General features: G+C 40.7%; 1 protein-coding gene across 7 annotated transcripts in view; it reads right to left on the bottom strand.

Annotated features, from left to right (window-relative positions):
* Positions 1 to 26,389, bottom strand: part of Enox1 (ecto-NOX disulfide-thiol exchanger 1) — a 443,331-nt gene that overhangs the window by 151,771 nt on the left and 265,171 nt on the right. For 6 of the 7 annotated variants that reach the window (XM_048800957.1, XM_048800956.1, XM_048800959.1 and 3 more), the window contains 3 exons: positions 6,780 to 6,953; positions 5,363 to 5,569; positions 1,475 to 1,708 (listed from right to left, as the gene is read on the bottom strand). In XM_048800957.1, the coding sequence (XP_048656914.1) occupies positions 1,475 to 1,708; positions 5,363 to 5,569; positions 6,780 to 6,953 (615 nt within the window). Of the gene's footprint in view, positions 1 to 1,474; positions 1,709 to 5,362; positions 5,570 to 6,779; positions 6,954 to 20,528; positions 20,921 to 26,389 lie in introns of those variants that run through there. The other variant, XM_048800960.1, reaches the window with a different exon arrangement.

Genomic DNA, 26,389 nt, shown 5'->3' with positions numbered 1-26,389 from the left:
TAGGTCTCCAGAGAGCAACAAAATCTGCACCTAAAGTGTCAGTAAGAAGTGCTCCATGGTTACACAGGGGCACTGCAGTGGCAACTGAGGCTGATTAGGAATTCCCTAGCTGGACAGGGGGTTGAGGGCTAGAAGCACAGGCCTTTTATTTTAAAGCACAGAATGTCATTTTTTATCTTTCTAAAAGAGGTGTCAGGCAGATTTTCATATATTTTCTTTGGTGAAAACATACCATCCACTTAAGCCACTGCCAGAAACACATCAGCTAGGCTCTGAAACAGTTAGGACTGGCCACACCCCTCCTCTCACCTGGAATTTTTTCCTCTCACTCTTCTCTTTATGAAATAAAATCCAAATTCAGCAATAGCCTTTCAGGTTCCAGACTGCTTTTCTAGCTTCACCTTTTTCTATAAATGCAGCACCTGGGCCACATTCCTCCCTGCTTCCCAAGTGTCTTTATTTCTAGGGCTCCAACCTCTGGATAGAATGCCTTTATGTGCCCCTGACTTCCCTTATAATCTTGGAAGAAAATCTTGTTTATTCTGCCAAGGTCCAGTTCTGCCTGCTCTGTGAAGACCTTCTCGACACCTTGCACTTGCCTGATTTCCCAAAGCATATTGCACAGCTTTGGGCTGATGGCTATCCATGTGCTTCATTCCACAGTTTTTCATTTCCCTGTGGACACTTGCCTATGGCAACTGCGACCTATGCTAGTCCTGACAGCAACCAATGACCCAAAGATGGTGTGTCCATTGCTTGCCTATAAAATATCCAATGTTACTCAGCTCTCACAACTTTGGTCAAAAATAGAACTGAATTCACACACACACATCATCCTAATGACAAACTCTAGCCTCTTTCCAATCATTACGATGTTCAGTAGAGTAGTGTCCTTAAACCCAGGGGAAGCCTCAGCAAACATTGAAGGAAATGAAATAGCTTTCTTCTGCTGCTACTCATCTGTAGGCGTTCAGAGTGTTCCTTCACCTCCAACTCTGAAGATGGGCCTCCATGAAATACAGAGGTCCTCCTCTATCCTGCAATGGATCCTACCTAGCACAGTGTCTGACATGGCTCAAGAAGTTACGAGACGAGTAGAGTCTTGTGGATGCAAACTCCACAAAGCTCTGGGAATACTAGGAACTGCCAAACCATAGATGAAGCTACTTCCCAGGCTCACTCAACACCAGGCCAGAGGACAAGAGCCTGCTCTTGGGTTTACTGCTGTCCACAGTTCTGCCCCATCATTCAGTGAGTTTGGTCATATGACAGTACACACATACTGATGGTGGGAAGGGCACGGCTCTGTCCAGAGCACGACGATGAAGCCTAGGTGTCAACACTTTGGCTCACTGGAAACCAGCAGGAAAGGGGCAACAGGAACACACAGGACTCCGGCATTTGAGGATCACTGCTTTCTCTTTCAGTAGTGACTGTGGTGCAGGAAGAAAAACCAGCACACATGGCTTCCTACCTTTCAGCTTCTCTGCCAGCAGCGCTGCTTCGTGCTCCGAGTAGTGCATTATGGCTGGTGGTGAGGGCGGCCGGAGCCGGTCCTCCTCCAGCTTGCGACGATGCCGCTCCTCACGGGCTCGCATCCTCTGCTTGCATTCCCACTCATAGAAGTCGTCCCTGGCCTGGGCGAAGTCTACATGAAGGCGGCCTGAATCCTTTTTGTCTGTGCTAGACCCTAATCGCATCCGGTAACCTGAAACCAGTGGAAAGTCTGGTCATATCAGGGTCACCATGGACTCACTTCTGTTCCAGGCCCTCACTGGGGCTAGGCAAACCACTTAACTCCTTCGCCCTCAGGACAGGACATCTCCCACAAAGAGGTAAGAAAGCACTTCTCCTCCCCAAAGACCCTGAAGCCCTACTAAATTAATTAAGCCTGTTAGGGTATGAGAATAAAGATAACTCTGGGAGGTATCTCAGAGGATGTCTTAACCATGTTCCAACCCAGTGTCACCAACAGAAGATGATCTTAAGAAGCAGGGGTCAAATTGTGGTAATTCCTTCTTCCCTCTGGCTTCCAGGAAGCTCAGAAACAAATTTGGTATGTAGTATATTTTTTATTCCTGCCCTTTTATGGCCTTGATGTTTTTATTTTCAATTTACTATAACTCTATTGCATAAGCACTCTTAAATTCTTCGTAGAAGAGGGGTGGGAGGTATGAGTAAATAAAGAGCATCTATGATATTTAAAAAGATCTCCAAAGTAAATTCCAGAATACCTCACTTAGGCTGTTGCTTCATTCCCCTAGAAAATACGGCTGCTCAGTTTTCTCTCAGCAGCTGCAAAAGCCACAATTACCAAGGCAATTTTGCAATGCTGTTTTATTTCCACTTATCATCTGGGGCATGCAGGAGAATATTTTACCTTCAATCAAGAGGCCTCAATGCTGCCTCCCTTGCAACCCCGCAGCACCCTCATCTTGCATGCAGCATCATACAAATTGTCCATACAATCTTTGAAGGCCACGGGAGCCCTATGCAAGAGCCCAAAGCTAGGCCAGAAAAAAAAAAAGGGAGGGGGGGCTGGAAATCTTTGGGGGATTTACTGTGAGCTACGAAACTTATAAAGATTATGAGCAAAAACTAGATCTGAGAAATCAACACAGGACTGAAACCAGCCAGCCAGCCCAACTTCAAATGAAGAAGAGTTGACTTTGAGGTTGTTCTTCAGTTTGGGCTACTCAGATTTTCAGAACATAAATTCAGGTCCCAGCAGGAACACGACTGCCAGGGGCTGCCAGAGGAGAGAGCAAAATAAGCACTTTTGCTGTGCAGGGGCTTTGCAAATGAGATACGACTACAGAATGCTAGGCTGTGCTATGCTGGTATTCAAGATCTCATGGTAGGTTTCAATGGATCATTGTAGCATTTTGGGTTAAAATACAGCTGAAAATCCCTGTAGACCTTGGCTTCCCCCTAGGTAGGGCACTTCATGACTTTCAAAAGTTACAAATAAGATACAGATCTCACATCTGATGCCTGCATGCCACTGAACTTTTCTCCCTCCTAGGTTTCCAAAGTGTTATCTAAAAATGGGAAGACATCACAATACCAATCAAAAATGCGCTGTTCCCAGATGAGCAGAGTTAATGCTAGAGTAAAATGTGTCTTGTTTGTGGGCCATGGAAAGTTAACAAGTCAGCAGGCCATGGTGATACCTACGTAACAGCTGAGCTGGCTAGACTGCTTGGGACTGGCCAGCTGCCCCGACTGGCCCAGCAACTTTCTCTCACTTATGTACAGAGAAATGACTTGTCTCATGCTTCTGGTTCCAACATCCTCTCTTTCACCAAAACATCATCATTAAGGCCCTAAAAGAGACCCTGATGAGGATGAGACTAAAATTAGCCTGGCCCTCAAATGCAAACATGGGTCTAAAATTAGATAAGCCTTCCAGCTGGGCTGGGCTTGCAGGAGCTCATATGCAGGGTTTGGGGTATAGCCTGCCTGCCTTCCTACCCCTTCAATTAGCCAGCCTTTCAGATCATCCTGGCTCTGATGTTGCAGCCTCCACAGGGCAGCCAAGGCAGGCTGGAGACCTCTACACCCAGGCAGGGAGGCTGCAGCTGAGACCTGTGCTGGTGCTTCATCCTGCTGCAAAGGGGTGGACCAAGGAGCCATCAGGGGCTTGCTGAGATAGGAAAAGCAAGGACCAAAGACTAAAGAAAGGAATACCTTTTGGATGCCTAAATCTGAGACTGTTCATCCTTGTTAGTGTCCTTATGAGGCTCTGATTAGGTCTAAGTACTGGGTTGGGTCTAAACTAGTGTTGTAAAAGACCTATGATCTACTCTAACCCTTTCATTGAATCAGGAGGGATAAAGTAGTACTATTATTGATAGAGCCGTGATTAGAACCCAAGTCCCTAGGGCAGAGTTTGCTGAGAAATAAGAAGCAGTTCTTTATCCTGATCAGGATACTTCTGCTAAAAACAGCCATGTACTGAATGGTTCCTATCACAGGTACCTGCTAAACACTTAACATCATTTGATTTAGTCTTTGCGGTCTTCGTTGGTAAATTGTAAGGATCTCTATTGTGCAGATGAGGAAGTGGAAGCTGGAAGAGAGGTCATCCAGATCAGGGTATGGGAAACCCAGTGCCCTATCCTCTCCAGAATCCCTGGTGGCCTAGTAGCTGTGAGTGAGTTGCCAAATGTCTTTCTTCCAGGTTTGTCTTCCATCTCCATTGTGGAATGCCTTCAGACTTCATTTTTCACTTTCTAAGGATTCATTGGAATAAAGGTTTAAAAGTTCCCTGTGTCATTATCTGGTTCAGGAAAATCTCTGGGGCACTGAGAAAACCTCAAGGCTTCTGGGATTTGTACAGAAGGTCCTGGCAATGAAGGCTGATTGCAGAAATTAAGTAAAATCTCCCAGTACTATCACATGGTTTTCCCTTCCTGTTGTTTTCCCACCTTCCCCCATTAGCTTTGCCTTAGGAATAGAGAGGTGGTATGCAGAGTGGCCGACTGGAAAACGGCATTGGAGGGTTCCAGGGAAAGGTAATCAAGTTGAACCTAAAAAATAAGTCCTCTGAAAGCCTTATATTAATAATAGTCCCATTGTTCTTAGATTTGGCAAAAGCCTGTTGACAGACTCCATAACACTTACTTTAACACCCACACAGTGGGAGGCAACATTAGGCTTCATTTCAACATCTGTAAAAATCTCTTATAAAAACTGCCACCAAAGACTAAGGATAGTTAGTCTTTTATATGAATATTTTTAGTTGTTGATGGATCTTTTTTTATAATTTTTTAAATTTTATTTATTTGTATGCAGTGCTGAGAATGGAATCCAGTGTCTCACACATGCCAGGCTAGACCAGCGTTCTATCACTGATCCACAACCCCAGTCCCAGGAGGTTAGTCTTAAGGAACCATCAAGTGGGCATGATATTGAGCTTCATTATCATGCCCCTAAGCCACTTTCCTGAAAGGAACTGATCTTGCTTTGGTGCCCTGGTGTCAAAAAAGTGAATTCACTTCTAAAAAAACTAAAATTATTCTGAGAGTACTTTACTCCCCCAGTGGATTTACATCCAATAATAATAATGGTCCTCCGTACTCATAATATTGCTTTTCATCTAATAAGTACTTGAGAGCATTAATTAGAAACTCGATGGAATTCCTTAAGACTGGAGGGTAGGAAATCATTCCTGCAGTGAGGTACATTCACAGGCTTAACAGAGAGCTTCTGGGAGCCAAGGAAAAAGACAGAATTCCTCCTTCTGTAGCCCCAAAGTATTTGGGCTTTATTGTGCATTAAGGCAAAAGGGAATAAGCTCATATTAACATCACAAAACATGACAAAATGCCTAGAAAACCCCTTATGTAATGCAAAGTACCAGAAAGGTAAATGGCTTTATCAACCATGAATTCCTCTGCAAAGCGAATGTGACAAAAATTCTTCTTGCTTTTTCGGATGGCTGTAATATCACCGCACTGCTCAAAGACTTCTTGAATAATTTCCTCCGTAGCATTTTCTGGTAATCCTCCGACAAACACAGTCTTACACCCCGGAGGTCGTTCTCTTGTGGAAGGAGGTGGGAGATCTAATATCACAACAAAATAGAAAGTTTTGTCTTATTGATTGGCTCTCTTTTCCTGGCTTCCCTGGCAAAGGTAAAGCTTGCCCCAGTTATTCTGTCCAGGCTGAGTAAAGGTCAACTTCTGTCCCAACTTACATTTTTCCTGGGCTGTCTTGTTTTAGGTTCCTCTCCCCTCCTCCTACCAATCTTTACTTTCTGTGTTCATTTCTACATAGAGTGACTGTGCTTGTCCATGAACAAAGATAACGCACATGTTAGCATAATTTCATTTCTTCTTTATAACACAGAGGCCCAGAAAGGGGCGGGGGAACATTCACAAAGTACAAAACATGATGAAATAACAACATGATGAGAAACCTCAGCTTGTTATCTTCTTTGTCTCGTTGCTAGGTAAAGGAGAGAAAAGGCTGAACACAGGAAGCACAACCCAGAGAAGCACACACAATACTTACTTGGCTGTGAAACATCATGCCTGAAAAAAATACTTTGTTATTATTCACATTTAAATGAGCAAACTATTAAATTTGGGGGAGGCTGTATAAAAAGATAAAATGTACACTGTCACACATTTTACCTAGTTTATATGTAGATTACTAAAGCAATCTCATGAAAAGTCCACTTAAAAAAGGAAACACTGATTAATATGAATAAAAAAAAAATCCTAGCTATTTAAGTCCATAAACTTTGTAACTGAGGCTAAATTAAAAAAAAAATTCCCAGCCTATTTACTCCATCAAATGTATGGATTCCTTTGGCAAATGCAATCTGGTCCAGAAATTCTGAGATGCAGGCTCCCCCTGCCCCAAAATTGCTAACTGCCAAATTAATTCAAATTTCCATCTAGCAAAACACATTTTGGAGTTTTTCTCCTACATTTGTGAAGATAGATGGAAGTGCTTATATATTTCACATTATGTTTTCCAGGAAATGCTAGGCTTCACTGCATGCAAAAAGATTCTTAATGCTAGAGATAAATCCCCAAATCCCGGGTACTGGCTCTGAAGTGTCATGTCAGCCCCTAGACAGACACACAGACACACAGACATGTCCTTGTATATCTGTTCCAATCAAGAGACAAAAGTCTTCTTAAAAAGGCTCCTGGTTTTATATATGCATGTGTGAGTCATATATGAAAATTAATGCAATAATATTTCAGATTTAAAAAAAAGAAATTTAAAATGATGAACAAATATTTCTCATAGGTGTTACTTACTTGGATTTTGAGGGAAAAGAGTACAACTTTTGCAGTGGATTATTTCTTTGACAACTGCCACTTCTGTTGGTGGTGGGGGTGGTACTAGACCCAGGCCTGGTATCATTGGGTTAATGGGGGTTATTCCAGTCATCATGTTGAGGCTTGGATCAAAGCCTGGGACACAGATTGAATCTGTAAAGCACACAAGATAACATTTTGGTGGCAGAATCTTAAATCCATTTTCAAAACTGTTTTTGTTAGTTTCCTGCAAAGATTATTTGACTTTATACTTTTTGTTTTTCAGGAATTTCTCATGGCATAGATGCAGCACTATAGAAAGCTATTTCAAAAGGTAAACAGAGAAAGAAAAAAAGATGAACCCGAAACTACACGAAAAGGAAATTATATTACTTAAAATATTAACATGGCAGAACAGAACACGGCCTATTAAAGTGTAAAACCATGCACCATGAAGCTTCACTATTACTGTGAATCTGTTTTCTGTTTCTTAGCATCAGTGTACTGTTTATACAGCCTTATAACCCAGAATGTGGGAAGAATATCATTTAACATTGAAGTGCCCTGTGAATCTAATTGTCAGCTAGTTTTATCAAAAGAGTCTTCCTGCCCAACTGACCTAGATTTGGGAAAGTTCAATTTATATGTGCAGACTTTATAATGATCACTCAGCTCCCACCTAACCCAGCTCTCCTGAGGGAAGGTGCAGGGGTAGTGGTTGGGCAAAGAATGATTATAACTACTATGGCTGGTTTACAGATATACAGGAAAAAATTAGCTATATACATTGCAGAATTCTATTGGGTAATCACATTTTCTTCAATCAGCAGAAATCTTTATACCTGTACAAAAGTAAAACAAACCAAAAAAAAAAAAAAACAAACAAAACACATCCAAAAGTATAAAAATTGTTTTAGTGGGATAATAAAGCAATTAATTTTCAAGGTAATATCAGGAACTTTTTTAATGTAGGACCTCTATTATTAAAAAGACAAAAGATAACAAGTGTTGGCAGGCATTTGGAAAAAAGGGGAACCCTTATATATTGTTGGTGGGAATGTAAATTAATACAGTCATTATGGGAAATGGTAAAAATAGAACTACCATATGATCTAGCAATCCCACTACCAGGTGCACATCCAAAGGAAATGAAATCAGTGTGTCAAAGAGACATCTGCACTCCCATGATTCCCACAGTTCTATTCAGAATAGATAATGTATGAAATCAACCTAAACATCCATCAACAGATGAATGCATAAAGAAACTGTGGTATATGTGTACACAATGGAATACTATTCATCCATAAAAGAAAGAAATATTTTCTTTGGTGACAACATGAATGAACCTGAAGAGAGTATGTTAAGTGAATAAAGCCAGGCTGAGTGACAAACAGTGCCACATCTGCAAATGTAAAAAGTTGACTTTGTGAAGTAAAAAGTAGAATGGTAGTTATCAGGGGTTGGAGTGGTTGAAGAGGTAGGTTGGGAAGATGTTAGTCAAAGGATACAGCATTATAGTTACATATGGGGAATAAGTTCATGTTGTACAGGATGGCGACTATTCTTAACGATGATATCTTATATTCTTGAAAAATGCAGAGTGGATATTAAGTGGTTTCACCATAAAAGTGGTAACCATGTGAGGCAATGCCTTTGTTAATTAGCTAGATTTCACTGTCTTATGATGTATATATATGCTTCAAAATATTTTTTTACCATAAATATACACAATTTTATCTGCCAATTTTATACAGAAAAAAGGAAGCCTTTTCTAAGAGCAGGAGCTATTAAAATACTGCACTGCTTTTGTAAGACTTATCTGCAAGGGGATCCCTCTTCTGAGGGTTTTTCTGTTTGCAGAAAACAATGCTATCTCTGATGTTCCCAGGTACACAGATGGTAGCACAGATGCCACTGAGGGAGGGCATGGTGACTCTCCTCCATTCTGCACGGATGACATTTCTTCTCATCTCCTACTCTCCTGGCTCCTTCTCTCCCTTCATCTTAGATCATTCCCATTCTTTCTTTCTGTCCCCCGCCACCTCCTTTTATGCTCTCATGTCCAGCCTGTCCCCTAGCCTTATGCATGGCCCTACTCTTGGCTTACCTGTGCTGAAAGGCTGGATGAGCCCAGAGGCAGAAGTGATGACAACTGTACCCTCTGTTTACTAAGATGCTCCAGAGGATATGGAAGGCTAGGCAAAAGCTTTTTCTTTCTGGAAAAAGGCAGCTAGTATTCCTCCTGCTGCTTTGGATAGGCCCATTCCTCCCCTGGGTAGGTCATAATAAAGAGTGTGACCCTGATCTGTAATCTCAGGAGAAAACATGTTTCATTTATTAGAAACTCCATTTAATTTCATAGCTTACCAGAGTGGCTTCCGTAAAAATGAGGGCTTTGTGTGTATGTGTGTGTGGGGTGGTGGTGGTGGTTAAGCTCTAAATTTAAATTCAAAAGAAGCATTTTCTTTTAGAAGTCACCTTGACATTCCAGGTGCTTTCTTTGTACTCATGGTTCTGTTTTCTCACCTGTGACATGGGACCCTTTGACTGAATTTATTATCCCTTAGAGCACTAGCACTCCTAGGACTCCAGGACTGCATGCAGATGGTGCTTAGGAAGAAGAGATATATAAGCAACATAAAGTTTGGAAGTGACAAAAACAAGATTCAAACTCCAACTATTCATTTAATCCTCACAAAGTTCCACAAGCATCATTCCCATTTTATAGGTAAAGAAATTGAGCTTAAAGCCGTTTAGTAAAATTTTGGACCTCCCAAAGCAAACAAATGATAGTAGAACTATGGTCCAAGTCTCTGCTCTATATTTAAATATGTTTAAATATCACTATTTCAAAATTTCCACATAGAATGACCCAACTTGATTAGTCAGCTTATACATGCCACTACTTTTTAAAATATACTTTATCCTTAAAGAAAAAAATCAAGATTTTCCCTGCTGATCCAGATGCTAACTCTAAAGAAGGTCCAGAATAGAATGGTTTTCCACATTTTGATCACTGAAATAATATATTGGTTTCTAAGGTGCATATATTAGACATAGAAGTACTGGCCATGGGAATATGGGCATGGTTGTGCTTTTAATTTAATCTCATTCCATACATAGGCTTCATCTGTTTCTTTCCTGGCCTGGTCCTCACTATTGTTTGCCAATGCAGGATGATTTAAGGCTAAAACCACTCAGGACTGCAAACCCTGAAATGTTAGTCCTGTGAATTATAATCAGCAGATGTTTTCCACAAATGAGATGAGAAGCCAGAGCCTGCATTCTCCTTTAGTTCTAACAGACTTCTGTTTTCTTTCCAGAGGCCAAATAAATAAATATTCAGAAATAGGGACAAAAGGCACTACTCCTGAGCAAATGTTTTAATATACAGCAGGAGTTACTTTGCCTTTTCTGAGACATCAGTATGAAGAGACTATGAGGTTTAATAAAATCTGCATGGTGAGTGCAGTAGCTTGAAAAGAGCTTAGAAAGGAATTAACACTTAAATTATGTTGGACCTCAAAGGATCTGAGATTCAGTCTTTGAGTGGAGGGAGGAAATAGGGGAGGGATTAGATTTAAAAAAAAAAAAGAAAGAAAGAAACCATTACTTTTTAACAATATATGAACAGATGGAAATTGTTTTCTCAAATGGCACAAAAGCACATTACATACTAACTCATTAAATTCAATGCACAAACTTTAAAAATGAAAGACATGTACACAGGAAGACAAAGGCGAAGTCAACACAAGTTTCAAGAGTCAGTCCTGGGCTTGTTTGAAAAATTGCCCGTGAACCTCAGAGATGATGAGCTATGCATAAGCCATTCTATGAAAAGACCCAAAGTATGTAGCAGGACTTTCCTTTAGAGACTGTTCTTACCCAAGGGAGGGCTTTCCACTTTAGACTGTGGCCCTATCTGGCTCCTCCCTGTACTGCTGGCTCCAAGCACAGAGCGGGGAGGCCACAGCTCAGCAACATTTCTTTTTGGCTGTTTATTCTCAATTGGTGAAGACAAAAACTATAACAAAAGTCTGGTTTACTGATTCATAGTCCAGTGTTTTACAAACAAGATGAACATTTTTCCAAGTGTGGTTGGAGAGGTTTGTGTTTGGGATTGTAGAGGGACAGCAGCTGAATTAATTACTAGCTCATTCATTCATTCAGAATTTCCTGGTCACTTGCTATTGCCAGGATCTGGAGTTGTCAGGGTAACAGTAATCAACTCGCCCCTGGGAAATCACGGAGTTCAAGAAGAGAATAAAGGATAGGCCTCAGACCCAACAAAATGGTGGGGTACCTGAGCTGAGACTCAAACCGCGGTCCAGGAAGGGAACTGCTGGTGGAGAGTGCCCTAGGCTGGGGATTCCAAATACTTTTCATGGCTCTGTAACGGTGTGTGCGTGACAGGGTGACCATGACATGCTGAGAGGCTGTATGGGTCTTGCAGACCAGAAAGGACCTTGCCCTTCAACCTGGTGAGTTTCTACTTTCTTCTCACTGGCAGCCCCTGAAGGTCAGAAGTGCAGTCGGCCAGCCAGACCCTGTACGGCTAGCAGGGCTGTGCAGCCCTCATCCTTCTTTTCTCTGTCTGCCGTGCTCTAGCAGTGGCTTGATCTTTTCTGCTGTTTCTGGTGGACATTCCTAGTGAAGAGTTTTCCATTTGAGGTGAGAACTGGATTCCAATGAAAAGAAAGGCATAGGGCCTCTTGCCAGTCAGGGCTGGACGTAATTAGGTTAAGTGTGAGTTGGGAAACCAGGCGGAGGCTGGGGATGAGGGGACAGAAACAAGATGTCAGTGCCAGGAAAAACTCTGGTCCAGAAGGCAGAACAGAGTGTTCTAAGAGAATAAGAGAAAAGAGATTAATCAGAGTAAATGGGAGCAATGTAGGCCTCATCTTGGACTGAGGGTACCCAACATAGTGGCTGAGCACATGAATGTTAGAACAGGTAAAACACTTTCCAGGCAGGGCTGCTGCACCAGGGTACTCTGTGCAAGTCACCGGCCTGCAACATCCTGGGCCAGGGTTCTACCTCAGACCAGGGGGTACAGCAGCACCACTGGGTCTTAGGTCAAGAAATGCTATGCCATCTGGCAGGTTACCTATGCTGGGTCCCAAGCAGAAGTAAGACAGAATCTGGACACCAGAACTGAAGTACGGGATTTGAGCGGGCACCCCAGTTATCACACAAGGGGCCCAGGTTAGAGGATGAAGCCTGCATGGGTGCTGAGTCCCAGAAGGCAGGCTCTAGGGTCCTTCCTCCTGAGGCCCATAGACCCATGGGTCAGACAGACATGCAGCAGCACCTCTCCTTTCTCCAGAAGAATCATTGACTTAAAAATACAACCAAGCTGGGTGCTGTAATCCCAGCCACTTGGAAGGCTGAGGCAGGAGGATAGTGAGTTCAAAGCCAGCTTCAGCAAAAGCAAGGTGCTACAGTGATACCCTGTCTCTAAATAAAATATAAATAGGGCTGGGGATGTGGCTCAGTGCTCGAGTGCCCCTGAGTTCAATCCCTGGTAAAACCCCTCCCCTAAAATACAAGCAATTATCACCTTACAGAGAAGCCACATGACACATGAGGGCACTACTTCCCGGAAGTTTCAGATGAAGAGACTTTTTCAGAGTAGTCTCAAGCTACAATTGATCAATGCTGTGCTCTTTTATAATGTGAGCTAGCGCATAAACTGTTAAAGTAACACTTTTAAAAAATCTGTTTCATGTTCTCCTTTGTTCTTTAAAAACCATTTTGTGAACAGCAGAGGAAAAGGCTTTTTTTTTTGGTACTATGGATTAAACTCAGGGGTGCTCGACCACAGCCCTATTTTGCATTTTATTTAGAGACAGGGTCTCACTGAGTTGCTTAGCGCCTCACAGTTGCTGAGGCTGGCTTTGAACTCATGATCCTCCTGCCTCAGCCTCCCCAGCCGCTGGGAGAAAAAGTTGTTTTTAAAAAGGTGATCCTGAAGTCATGGATCAGACTGGGCGACCTAAGGCTGATAGGCTTCCGAACCTCTCTGGGTTTCAGTGTGAATATGAACATGTATAGCAGACATAGTATGGCAACAAAACAGGAGGATCCAAGACCACCTGGGTGAAAGCATACCAAAGTGCAAAGAGTCCATATCTACAAACAGACCTGAGACCAAGTCCTGGGTCTGCCACACACTGGCAGGGTTTAACCTTAGGAAACTTAACTAATCTTTCTAATCCTCCCTTATAATATCTGTAAAATAGAATAATTTATCTTTTTTATGTTATTGTGAGAACTAATGTTATTTAAAAGGACAATGTTTGGTGTGTCCAGAACAAGGTAAGTACTCAATAAATGGTATTAATTACATAAAGCATTAACAAATATATCTATAAGTGTAATAAGTATTTATATAACCTTATATGGATATCATATTGTTAATACTGAATATACATAAATGGTCATGATATATGAAGATAACAAAGTGTTTCATTTGACAAACATGTGAGCATCTGCTAGGTGTTAGATGTTTTGCTAGGTATTGTGCAAGCACAGACATTGTGCTTCATAGGTGTGACATGTCCAGTGATTAAGAGCAACTTGATAGAAAGTGACAATACAGTATAACTGTGTGGAATATTAACATAACAGAGGCTTATGGAAACACAGAAAACAGGAACATCTAAACCAGTCTGCAAGAGGGAGTGTTATAAGGGTTACATTATGGAGATTTTATAGTTCTAAGCCCTCACACCAATGAATACGACGTCATTTGGAAACATGGTATTTGCAGATGTAATCAAGCTAAATTGAGATCATACTGGATTAGAGTCAGTCCTATCTAATAATAGGACTTGTGTCCTTATAAGATAAGAAGAGACAGAGACACACAGGGAGCATGCCCTTTGCTGACAATGGTAGTGATTTGGAGATATGTAGCTGCAAATCCAGGATCACTAAGGACCGTCAGCAGACACCAGAAGCATAGACAGGCATGAGACAAAATCTTCCCTAGGTCCTACAGAAAGAACACAGCCCTGCAGACACCTTAATTTCAAACCTCTGGCCTCCAGAACTGTGGGAGAATATGTTTCTGTTATTTCAAGCCACCAGGTTTGTTACAGCAGCCCTAGGAAACCAATATAGGGGACAGTGTCAGGAAAGGGATCCTTTGAAAAGATGACTTCTGTGCAGTGGACATGTAGAAAAGAAGGAGTCCCTGAGATATACTTATTGGGATCATAAATACAAAAATGTCTAAACGTTCTCTTAGAGGAAATGTTCCAACCTCATCCCTGGAGGCAGAATTGCTCTTAGGTTTTCCTGTTGTGGAAAAAACAAACCATGAAGATTACTATGTATTGTTAAGAACAAATCAACAGCACAGATTATACATGAGCATAATAGTGTACTTTATAAGTGAATGCCCACAAGCAGGATCTTGAAGGAAGTGAAATTAAAAATGCACTCATGATCTTTCCAAAGGGATCCAAAGGCAGAAAGTCACGTTTTTTTCCACTTAAATCCAAGGTGTATATCCAGCGTGGGCTTCTGGAGCCTCACTGTGCACGCTTTATAAACAAAGACCTCATTCTATCAATAAAACCCTCTGTTTCCTTGACCAGGGGGCTACACTAGCAGCATGGTGCAATGCAGTTGTCAACAGCTATTTTAAGTACTGTTGACTTGGGTGAGAAGATTTGTGTCCATGTTTGAAAATATGCAATGACACGAAGTAAAGAACATTTCAAAACTTCTGACCACTACAGAAACACAGAAGTGACTGCTCAAGGATGTCTGTCAGATCTTGCCAGCAAGGCTGCATTTGCAAAACCAAAAGTGTTTTGAGTGAACCTGAGGTAAGGGCCCATCAAAGATGCTGTGAAATTTACACACATGGAGGTGTGGTGATTGACATCAGTGCTGAACAATTTCTGTGCGGAGGTCTGGGCTGTCACACTCAGAACCAGCTAGCTGATCTATGTTCCCTAGACCTGCTGGAACATAATCTTAAGACACAGTGGGCCTTAAAGTGGAGGCCAGAAACCATGCTGAAGCATGCTGGTCAGGTGTGGAGGGGTCCCTTAGACAAGAAGCCAGGTACACTGGACCTAACTAAAGATAAATTTCCAAGGTGAAAGAGACATGGATGGGCATGACCTAGTTCTATCCTCTGGATTTAGAGATGAGAAAACAATGCCCAGAGACAGTAAAGTGACTTTCCCAAAGTTTGAGCTAGTCACAGCATGCTAAGGGTGGGGATAGAATGAGAACAGACAGTTATAGTGCCACTTCTTTGTGCAATTGGATTGTTTGGTGACTTTCCAGCCTCCCTGCCTTTGGAGACTTCTAGAGATGGCTTATTCACAGCCTATTCTATTTCCTAATGGGCTTCATTGTGAGAAATATATCCTCACATGTTGACTCAGGACCCAGAAAACTGTAGTCAAGTCATTTTGTTTCCCTTTTTTGGCACTCTACCACTAAGCTACATCCTCAGTCCCCCACTCTCTTTTTCTGAGACAGGGTCTCCAAATTGCAGAGGCTGGTCTCAAACTTACAATTTCCAGCCTCAGCCTCCTGAGCCTCTGGGATTACAGGTGTGTACCACTGCACCCAGCCTAAATCCATGCTTCTTATTCTGAGTTCCTGGTCTGAGTCTCTTTCCCACCATTACTGGTCACATGCCTGAAGGAAGCTCATGCCAGCCTCAGTACCCTGCTTCCCTCAGTCCCTCTACATGTGATGGCCCTTTCCTAACGGTCTACCTTTTCTGAGATCTAGCCATAAAGAAGCTGAATGATTAGCAGTCATGTCTCCCTTTCTGCATTCTGATCTATCTATTTATTTATTTTAACCACTTGGAAAGCATTGGTCATGTTTGGTCCTTACCTTGTGCCAGGCCTATACTGAGTGCTCTGTGACTTATTATATGATCCTTTGGTAGTCCCCATCTCACGGAGCTGACACCATGAATGACCTCATTCAATGGAAAGATACCCATCTTGTCTCTGCAGGATGATGTCCTAGTGCAACTTGGCAGTTGACAAATTTTGAAACTAAATGAAGGATTTTGTATTTTCCAAATCTGTCTCCTTAGGTTTTCCTCCTGTCTTGAATTTTCCCTACCCGGACCTCAAGCTCTATAAAATGGCAGGACAACTCTCTAGCAGAGTTCCTTCCATTTCTCATTTACGGGTGAACTTCTCCTAGCCTGTCCCACTCGGCCACAGAGGTGGAGATCCGCCTATTACCAGATTTGGGAGGGGAAATGTTATCTTCTTTTCCTGTAGATGCCTGGTGGACCAGGGCTCTGGCTGGGTGCCTGCAGCCTGTCCTCATTCACTACCACCCTCTGTCAGGCAGTTAGCCCTTTGCCCCCAACAAGATGTTTCTACTCTTCCCTGTCTTTACCTTTATCCTGAATGTTCTCTACTGTCCCTGCACCCTCAGGTCTACGAATTCTAGCATGTGTTTATGGAAACATTTCCTTAGTCAAATCCACTAGGAAACCTTTCACATAACATTTATTTCTGCTGAACCCTCTGTTGTTATTTCCAGTTTTGAGGGCCATTGCCAAATCTCAGGGATGGACAGAGGGTTGCTCAATTCCTTGTGTTGACATCTCATGTGTACCAAGCTATTTCTTTGCTCTGTAGCCTATAGGTGTCCTCTCCCTTGTCTGTATGTCTTGTCTGACGTGGTCCACAGCAGACTGTTCATGGAACCCTGGGCATCTGTCCTATCCATCCCTACTACTAGGTCTTGTCTATTTCTTTTAAGGGCACCACCTTTTCTCTCAGTTCCTAGTTTAAAGCCTCTGTGGGTAACCATATTCAGTAATGTGTTAAACCCTCTTAGAAAGATCTGCCTTTGAAAGTATATCTGTATCATCATCTGGTCTGTTCCTATTGCTAATTGAGATTCTCATTAGCTGTCATCCAGAATAATGCAAAGGCCTAATTTTGTCCCAGAGCTGTGGCTTCTGTGTCTTGCTCCCTGTCTTTCTTATTTTCCTCTACCCTCTCCCCTCTCCTGTCCTTCCTTCCTCTACTCCTCTCCCATGCCCTCCTCACACCCTGAACCTGTGATCAGTCAACAATGCCCATGGGAGACCCATGAGAATATGCCCTAATTGGGCCCTCTAAATTATTTCTTTCAAACTTCTTTCCACATCCCTATATCATTACCTGATGATTAATTTTCTCTCTGTATGATATTATGTGACTTTGTACAGTAGGACTATTATAAAATGATGGGAGGGAGGCAAAAAAGGACTGACTAGGTCCTTGGATGTTCTCTGCTTTGTCTAAACTGACAAGACAACGGTGCTGGAGCAGACAGCAGAGGTAAAATTTGTTTGAATACACAAACACAAGAAGTGCTTTTTACTTTTTATATATTGATTCATTGATTACCCTCCCAAGGACTGTGGATGCTCCAGAAGTATGTTGAAAGACTGAACAATTTTTGCCAACACGTTTCTTTCTGGTGTCCAATATCTCCCCGCTTCACAGAACTTTTCTCTTTCTTTAAGTCAGGAACAGCCTGGCGACATCCTAGTGATAACATGCCCACCACAGTCACCTGGTCACAACAGCAGAGATGGTATTTCACAGCATGTAAGTGTCTCTGCAGGGATCTTCCCTATAAAACTTGATTCTTTTCTAGGGAATGTACAGGAGCTAATCTTTGGGTTTTATTTATCAACCTCAGTTTCAGTTTACAAAAGCATCTGACACATTAACATCTCATAAATTTAAAAAAGAACAAAGGAAAACTTATTCAATATTTAACTTCAAAGAAAACACTCACATTGTATTATTTTAAACAATTTATATAGGGTTCAATTTAAATTTACTGTTAGAGATGGTTGAAACAACACAGAATTTGTCTCTTTAAATAAAATCAGCATACAGCTGTGGACCTGGGAGAGAAAAGAAAGCCTGTTTTATAGGTAAACACACCAAGGGGGTTCCTAAAGGGAACTGCAAAACATGTATGGATTTCAAATCTTAAATGAATGTTAATTTAATTTCACTGCTAGACTAAGTGGGTTAGAAGAGCTGGGTAGTTTAAATATCACCTTATCTTGGGGTCCAACACTGTCTTGGCACATAGCATCACTTTTAAAGATCACTGGTTAAGTGAATGTAAGAAACGATAAGACATACTGAATTCAGGGTTCACACTAAAGGGATAAGAGAAAGTAATAAATGGTTGTTCAATCCATAATGTCATTGCATCAGCTCATATGTGATTCTAAGCAACTGATGTCCGGCATTTTTTATGTTTACCTTAATTGAACAATGAGAGCTATGAGGGTTTCTGGCAGTTATTCCTCTTAATGCTATTGGGAAATGATGATGGTTGCTGCTACTTTACAGATACTATAACTGAGGCACAAGGAGAGAGAGGTGTGCTCAGCGTCGAGAGCCCCTAGGCAGAACTGCTCTGCAGCATGACATCCCTAAAAGTCAGACCTCCTCCTCCCCCTCCTGCCTGCTCAGGGCTACATGGAAACAGGCCTACCCTTAATGGCGGGAGGCAGAGGAAAGGGGTGTACAATGTGACATCTGTGTGACAAAACTCCTTTCATTTAAAAAAATTGCCTATTGCTTTTTAAGTTCATGTTTTATTTTGTCTCCTAATTCTAAGAAATAATTGGCTGAGAATCAGAGGGTCTTCTAGGAAAACAATAGAAGAGGCAGGTGCCACACAGCTTTCCTAAATGAGAAATTTCTCTAAGGGTGTAATATCAGAAAAATTCTCCCCCAGGACTGAGAACACAGAAGTAAGAGATATTTCCTCTCTGCTTCTTCTACCAGAAAAAGAAATAGATATTACACACAAACACTCCAGCTGTGCTCATTCCTATGTTTGGTGTGTCTGCTTTTCCCTTAAACTTACTTTTTCCTTTGGTAATTCTATTTTATTTGTCTAAATGAATATATCTATCTAATGCATATGTGTGTGCACACACATCTTTTTAATACATTAAAACCGAAGAGCACCAGACTTGAAAATACTTCATTGCATCTGGGGATTGGACAGATTTAATATTTACATGATGTGCATGTTGGTTTAGAAAGCACCAGTAGCCAGCCATGTCTCCCACAGCCCATTATTTCTGGCAACATCATAGCAGCTAATTTTTCAGAGAAGTAAACAAAGGTGGAGTAATTTAACAAATTGCCATTTGAAACTAACTTAGCCCTAACTGGTTTGATTGTGCATCCATCCCTCAGCTTTAGAAACACAGAGAACTCTTTCTTGCATGAAAAACAAACCCTGAACGTCTTTTCCCTGGGAATTTCGAAGTAAAGGCACAGATTATCACCCAGACTTTCATTTTAAATTAATTATTTTCTGCCTCTGTTGTAATTTCAATTTGTGTGTGGTATTGTGGATTGAACCCAGGGCCTCACACATTCTGGGCAAATGCTCTACCATTTCGCTATCCCCCCAGATGTCAAATAAATTTTTGTTCTTTACTTATAGGTCTTCATCTTATTCTCATTCCCAGAAGCATCTAGTTGTCAATTATTCCTAAGCCTTATGCAATGCTACATTTACCACTTTTCAGTTATTTATCCTGCTGGTCCTCAATACATCCGCCCTACAGATGAACAAGGAAATCAAAGTTTGGAAGACTTTACTTACTTCAGCATCCTGAAATCACAAAAGCAGAAGAATGTGGTCCACACTGTCCTGACCACAATGGGCATCGATTTGCCTCTAGGGAAGCAGGAGGCAGAGAGCAGAGGGGAGGTAGGATGCACAGTACTGGGATTCAGTCCCGTATCCACCTTAGGTTCCCTCTCTGAGATGTAAGGGTAAAAGCTGCCTTGCCTGCTTCAGTGTTTTTCTGAGTGCCAAACAGTATGATGGACATTTATGTGACAGCAATTTACAAATAAGTGATCAATACACAAATGTAAATTATAGTTAGCATTTTTTTTTTTCTGTTTCAATGGCCTCTGGGGATCCACAGTGGTACTAAGTGACTGTCTCGAGCAGAAAGAAAATTCAATATATTATTCAATATATTACCCTGTTTTAAAGAATATATAGAAGCTTGACAGGTGACGCAGAGAGAGGGGAGGAGGCAAAAGGGAGAGAGTGTATGTGAGCCTGAGAGTGTGTGAGCACGTGTGTGCATGTGAGTATGTGAGAGAGTGTGAGTATTTGTGAGATGCGTTCTCTCTTCTCACTATAATACATGCTTCTCTGCAGAATTGTGCCTTCTCCACAGCAGGGTTGGCTGGAATGTTTTATAGCTGGAAAAACTGAAGAGCAGTTTTCTTTTATTGCCCATAGGTTCCTCTGAGATATTTATCCATTAAACGTTTATTAATTACCTACAAAGTCATTAGGCAATGTGCTAGCTGCTGGAGGTGCAGAGGCAAGTCAGGATCCTTGGCCTAAGGTACTCCCTGTTGATGTTTTGCAGATATAGGGCCACAAGCCAACTGGAAAGCAGCAGTATAAATAGGGACACAAACATAGTGCTACCACCCTGAGAAGAGCCTCACCATGATTTAGCTATAGGTGGCCTTCCTCAGTGAAAGGATCTATCTAGTTGAGCCACTGTGTCCCAAAGCCAAGCAAGCAGCTCTTTGTGAATACATACCCAAGTCAAAGAGCCCCTTTGGCTCCAGCCATATTTTCAAATGCAGCCGTTTTCACTGAATTTATCAAGTGACTTTGTGGGCAGGAGACTATTGAATGATTTGTTATTTATCCTTCTTTATCTATATTATTACTTACCTTTCTCCTCTTCTTAAACAGGGGCATTCTGGATCAGTGGGCTCCTTCAGGCTGAGCTTACATCAAACGTGCCCATGATGAGAAGGACTGAGGTTTTAAAGGGTAGATTTGTTGCAGAAACAGAGAACAAGGGCCAGCTAATCTATATCTGTTTTTTTGCAACTGAACGGGGAATTTCCATTTGCCAGAAAAGCCGGAATAGAAATGTTAGCTTGGGCATTCATGCCCTTATTCAATTATGTTTTCTTGACTGTAACAAAAACAGATCTTCACATTTTTTTTTTCAAATGCATTTGGTCAGTCAGTCAAAAGAATTTGAAAACCATATCACAAGTATTTAACTTCCTTCCATCACAGAGTGATTGGGCAGAGACCAAGGGAAGTGAATCGTTTCAGCATCAAGTTTTTGTTAAACAGAGATAAGTTAAACTAAAATAAAAATAAAACAGAGAACTGAGGAGGATGAATCAAGTGAGTGTTAAAGAATTTACTCTGGACCTTCACTGCTCGGTATCTTTTCCTGATGTCTGAACAAGGAACCCTGTGACATGCTCATTATTCACTGTCACCAACAGGCACTTGTGTCCAAGGCACTTGGGTGCTAGGAACCAAAGGGAGAGACAAGTGTTTGGGCTTCAGGCTTCAGGAAGGACAGAGACTTTCAGAGCAAATAAAAGTAAGAAATAAAAAAGTATATGAATTTATTGAAAACATTCTGAAATTAAATGAAAGAGCTGCCACTACACCCAGAGTTACATGTCTGACCCAGTCACGATGGATTAAGAAAAGAAAGTCCTATGTATAAGGGGTAAATCAGAATCCCAGAGGGCAGTATCAGGTCCTGCAAGGTCTCACTACCACCCCAGAACCCTCTGCCACTGTCTGTGAAGTGGTAGGGCCAGGCCAGCTCTGAATTGCTACCTACCCTATGAAGCAGAGAGGTATGAGCTGGGAGGATCCAGGCCAGACACACTCCTGTTGAGCCCTCCTAACTGAGTTCTGGGCACTCTGCCCTGGCCTCACCTCCACACCTGCTGAGCTGGCCTGTGGGCTCCAGCCTCTCCTGTGGCTGTGGATACCACCCCAACCTGATGCAGCCTGACTAGAAAGATAGCTCCTGGCTATCAGGTTCTCTGCCCTGGTTTTGCCTCCCTCCCCACCTCACACTTGTGATTCTTTTGGATCTTTCTCCCCATAAACAGTACTCCTGAGCATGGTCTCAGAGGGTGAATTGCTCTCTGAGTAAAAATCTGCCATTTGCAGAACAGTGTGGTTGGCCTTGGTGACTCCAGATGGTCCACAAAGGAAGGCATTCTAGGTGCTAGGCAAGCTGCAAGGCAGTTTCACATCCCATCTAGTTTTCATGAGCACAGTTCAGGGAAAGTTTAAAGAGTGGAAAAAATCCAAGTCAAGTGTCCAAAGTAGCAGACTCAAGACTCAAATCCAGGTCAGTCCTATTGCAAAGCTCCTTTGTCTTACCAGGGCTGTCAATGACAAAACCAGAAACTGGAAGGATTATGGGGTTTGGCCACAACACAGGACAGAATTGATCTTTAACTTGTAAACAACAGGATGGCCATATCATTGCTTTAGGCCAGCATCTGTTCTGCTTGGTCAGCGCCCAAGACAGATCAGTTGTTAAATATTTGGGTATCATTGTTGCCCTTATCAAAATGAAATATGTGGCAAATAACAAATGTTTGACTTCTACTTCTGGCAAAGAGAGAGTAATTGTGATTTGATATGCTTTCCACCTGAAATAACTAAAAAAGCCAGATAAAAATACATAGGAAGGGAGTTTCATGTGTCAGACACAGGCAGTGCAAGATAATGAGTCCTGAGAGGAGGTGAGCAAGAGAAGCCACATGACTGCCCCAGCCTGCTCCCTGGAGTTTCCTGGCTATAGCCAATGGAGAAGGAGTCTGGCAGTTTCTCTGAGTAGAGACATTGTAGGTAGTTTGGAGAAACCGAAGCAACCAGAGTCCATGGGGCAGGATGTCAGAGAGAACTAAACACATGTGTTTATATGTGTGCACACACATGCAAGCACATGTACACACTTCAGAGATCTAAAGAGGGCCCACCCCAAATCCTGAGTTGAGAACTGACCAGTGTGTGTTTGAGGAAACTATACAAGATTTGGGAGAGAACAGCACAAAAGGATTGGAGGGAATAATCCATGGAGAGAATAAAAGGCTGGGAGGAGTTTGCCCTCCATGGCTAGCGTAGGAAAGCCTTGTGATTCATGTAGTAGAATATTCTGAATGGTGTTGCCTAAGTAGTACGGTAAAAATAGCTGTGGACTGAAGGCTACTCTGATCTCTCATAGCAAAGCTTCAAACGCAAGACTCAAAAGGTTCAGATTGTTTCCTGGTAACTTACATGTGTCCCGTAGTAGACTTCAAGGACATTGAGAGAAATACAAAAATATCCAGCACCTAACAAGGTAAAATTTAAGTCTGGCAACCAGTGAAAAATTACCAGGTGGGGCAAGCTAAATCCAGAAACTTTGAATATTTTATTTATATCTAAAAAAAATTAAGGATAAAGACAGCATCAGATTGGTGATCATCTTGCCTTGCAATTTAGATTATTCTAAATTATTTCAGGGGACCCCATATCATTACAAGGGTCCTTAAAAGAGGAAGACAGAAGAGAAGGCTTGAAAGATTTGATGGGAGAAAGATTCAGGCCACCATTGCTGGATTTAAAAATGACAGGGCTACCTGGCCCAGTGGTATACAACTGTAATCCCAGCAACTTAGGAAGCTCAAACAGGAGGACTGCAAGTTTGAAGCCAGCCTCAGCAATTTAGCAAGACCCTTTCTCAAAATAAAGAATAAAAAGAGTTAATAATAAAAAGAATATTAGATACAGCTCAGGGGTACAGAGTCCCTGAATTCAATCCCTAATACTGCCAAAGGAAAAGACAGGGGGAAAAAATGGCAGGGCTGTGAGCCAGTGATGGCAGCCTTCAGAAGTTGGAAAAGACAAAGAAACAGATTTCCCTCATGGAGCCTCCAGGGTGGGATCAGCCCTGATGATGCCTTGACTTTACTGCAGTGTAAGATAATAAATAATAAATAAATTTAAGCCACCAAGTTTGTGCTTACTTGTTGGAGCAACAGTTCAGAAAAAAAAAAAAAAGAAAGTGACACAAAAAATGAAGAAAAATATGACCCATAATAAAGAGAAAAATAAATCAATAAAAACAAAAATATAAATAACACAGGTGACAGAAATATTACACAAGGATATTAAATGGTCCTAACTGTGTTCCATATGTTTAAGAAGGCAGAAGATTGAACATGTTAAAGAGAGAAATGGAAGATTTAAAAAAGACTCAAAGTGAACTTGTAGAGAAGTACAATCTATGAAATGAAAACACACTGCATGAAATTAAATACAGACTAATTTTTTATGAAAAAGCCAGTGAACTTAAAGAATAGCAATAAACTATCCAAAATGAAATATAAGAAGAAAAACAACAGCAACAAAATGAACAAAACATGCAAGAGCTGGGGGATAACTTCAAGAAGTTGAATATGTTTGTAATTATATCAACTGAAGGGAATAGGGTGGGCCAAAAATACTCCAAGAAATAATGGAAGATTATTCACAAAAACAATAACTCAGAGATCTAAGAAGTTCAAGAACAGAAGGCAAAATAGACATAAATAAAAGTATATTAAGGTGCATCTCACATATAGAGAAATAAAGATGGAAATGAAAGTATATTTCTTGTTGGAAACAATGCAAAAGGCTTCAGAAGACATTGGCGTAGCAACTTTGAAGAACTGAAAGAAAATAAATTCTGGCAATATGAATTCTATACCCAGTGAAAATATCTTCTAAAAATGAAAACAACAGAAAGACTTTTTCGGGGATAATAAGCTGAAAGAATCTATATCCAGCACAACCACATTATGGAAAATATCAGAAAGAAATTCCCTTAGGCAGAGACAAAATATGAGATGTAAATCTTGATCCACATGAAAGAATGAAGAATATTAGATATAGCAAATATGTGGTTAAGCATAAACTATTTTAGGGCTAGGGATGTGGCTCTGTGGTACAGTGCTTGCCTAGCATGTGTGAGGCACTGGATTCGATTCTCAGAACCACATAGAAATAAATAAATAAAATGAAGGTATTGTGTCCATTTACAACTAAAAATTTAAAAAAAAAAGTTTTAAAAGATAATTTACTTTAAAAAAAGCAAAAAAAAAAAAAAGCCCTAATGATTTATTTTGGGCTTATAACATCCACAGAAGTAAAATGTACAACAGCAAATAGCATACAGGACAGGAGATTATGGTTTATATATTACATATAAGGTAGTAAACCTACAAAAGAGTAAAATTGTAATCCTCAAGCTGAAGGAAGGCAGAAAAACAAAAAAATTAGAATATAGACAGAATAGGCAAAGCCAATTAGAAACATTGATTTTAACCATTTATACTAATAATTATGTTAAAAGGAAATAGTCTAAATATTCCAAGTAAAAGCAGAGATTATCGGATTGGATTAAAAAAATAAGACCCGACTGTATGTTTCCTATAAGAAACCCACTTTAAATATGAAGTCAGGTTAAAAAAATAAAAGGACTAAAAAAATACATCATGCTAACACTAATTGAAAGAAGACTAGATAACAACAAATCCCACCATTATGTACAACTGTGATGCACCAATAAAAAAGCAGAAAAACTTGTATATATTTAAGACATACAAATATGATATATGTGGTGAAATGAATACCACTATTAAAATTCTCCACTAAATTTCCAGTTCTGTCACAGTATTCTTCACTTTTGGAATTTATTTTGTTCTTTGATTATTTTATTTCTTTATTTAACTTCCATTTTGTTCATGCGGGGCGGGGTAGAAGGCTAGAGAGTAGAGCTAATTTATATCTGTCAAAGTAGGTTTTTAACCAAAAAATATTACTGGGGGAAAAGATCATTTTACAGTAATAAAGAGGACAATTCATCAAATAAACATAATAATCCCAAATATGTACTGAATAACACAGCTTCAAAACATATGCAGTCACAACAAACAGAAGGGAAAGTGAGGTAGACAACTCCACAATAATAGAAATTTCAACAACCCTCACTCAATAATTTCTAGAACAGATAAAGAGAATCAGTAAGGATATAGAAAATTTAAATAACACTATCAACCAATTCAAACTAATGACATTCATAAAAATTGATCAAATAAAAACAGAAAACACGTCTTCAAGTATATATGGTGCATTTTTAATTTTATTTCATTTATGCCATATTCTAGGCATAAATGAAACCTTGATAAAATTACAAAGACACAAATCATACAAAACATGTTCTTGGACCACAAAGGAATTATAGAAATTAATGACAGAAAGAGATCTGGAGGATCCTAGAATAATTGGAAACTAAATAACATATTTCTAAATAACCTATAGGTCAAAAAGGAAACCAAAGGGGAAATTAAAAAGCATTTTGAATTAAATGAAAATACAACATACAAAAACTCATGAGATGCAACTAAAGAGGTACTTACAGAGAAATATATGGCACTAAGTGCTTACAATAGAAAAGAAAAGAGGTCTCAAATCACTGACCATAGTTCCTACCTTAAAAATAGAAAGAGCAAATTAAACCTCATATGGGGGAGAGGTGGATAATAAAGATGAGAACAGGAATCAGTGAAATATAAAACAGGAAAACTAAAGAGAATAATCAATGAAAGTAAATGCAGTTCTTTGTGAAGACCAGTGAAATTATTAAGCTTCCAGCCAGTATTGGGAAGGAAAAGAGAAGATACAAACTATTAATATTAGGTCTGAGAAAGTAACATACCTACAAATCCTATACG

The sequence above is a fragment of the Marmota marmota genome, unplaced genomic scaffold (genome assembly GCF_001458135.2).
Source record: "Marmota marmota marmota unplaced genomic scaffold, marMar, whole genome shotgun sequence".
NCBI lineage: Eukaryota > Metazoa > Chordata > Mammalia > Rodentia > Sciuridae > Marmota > Marmota marmota.
The sequence above is the reverse complement of the archived record's forward strand: the minus strand, read 5'-3'. Positions and strand labels throughout refer to the sequence as shown.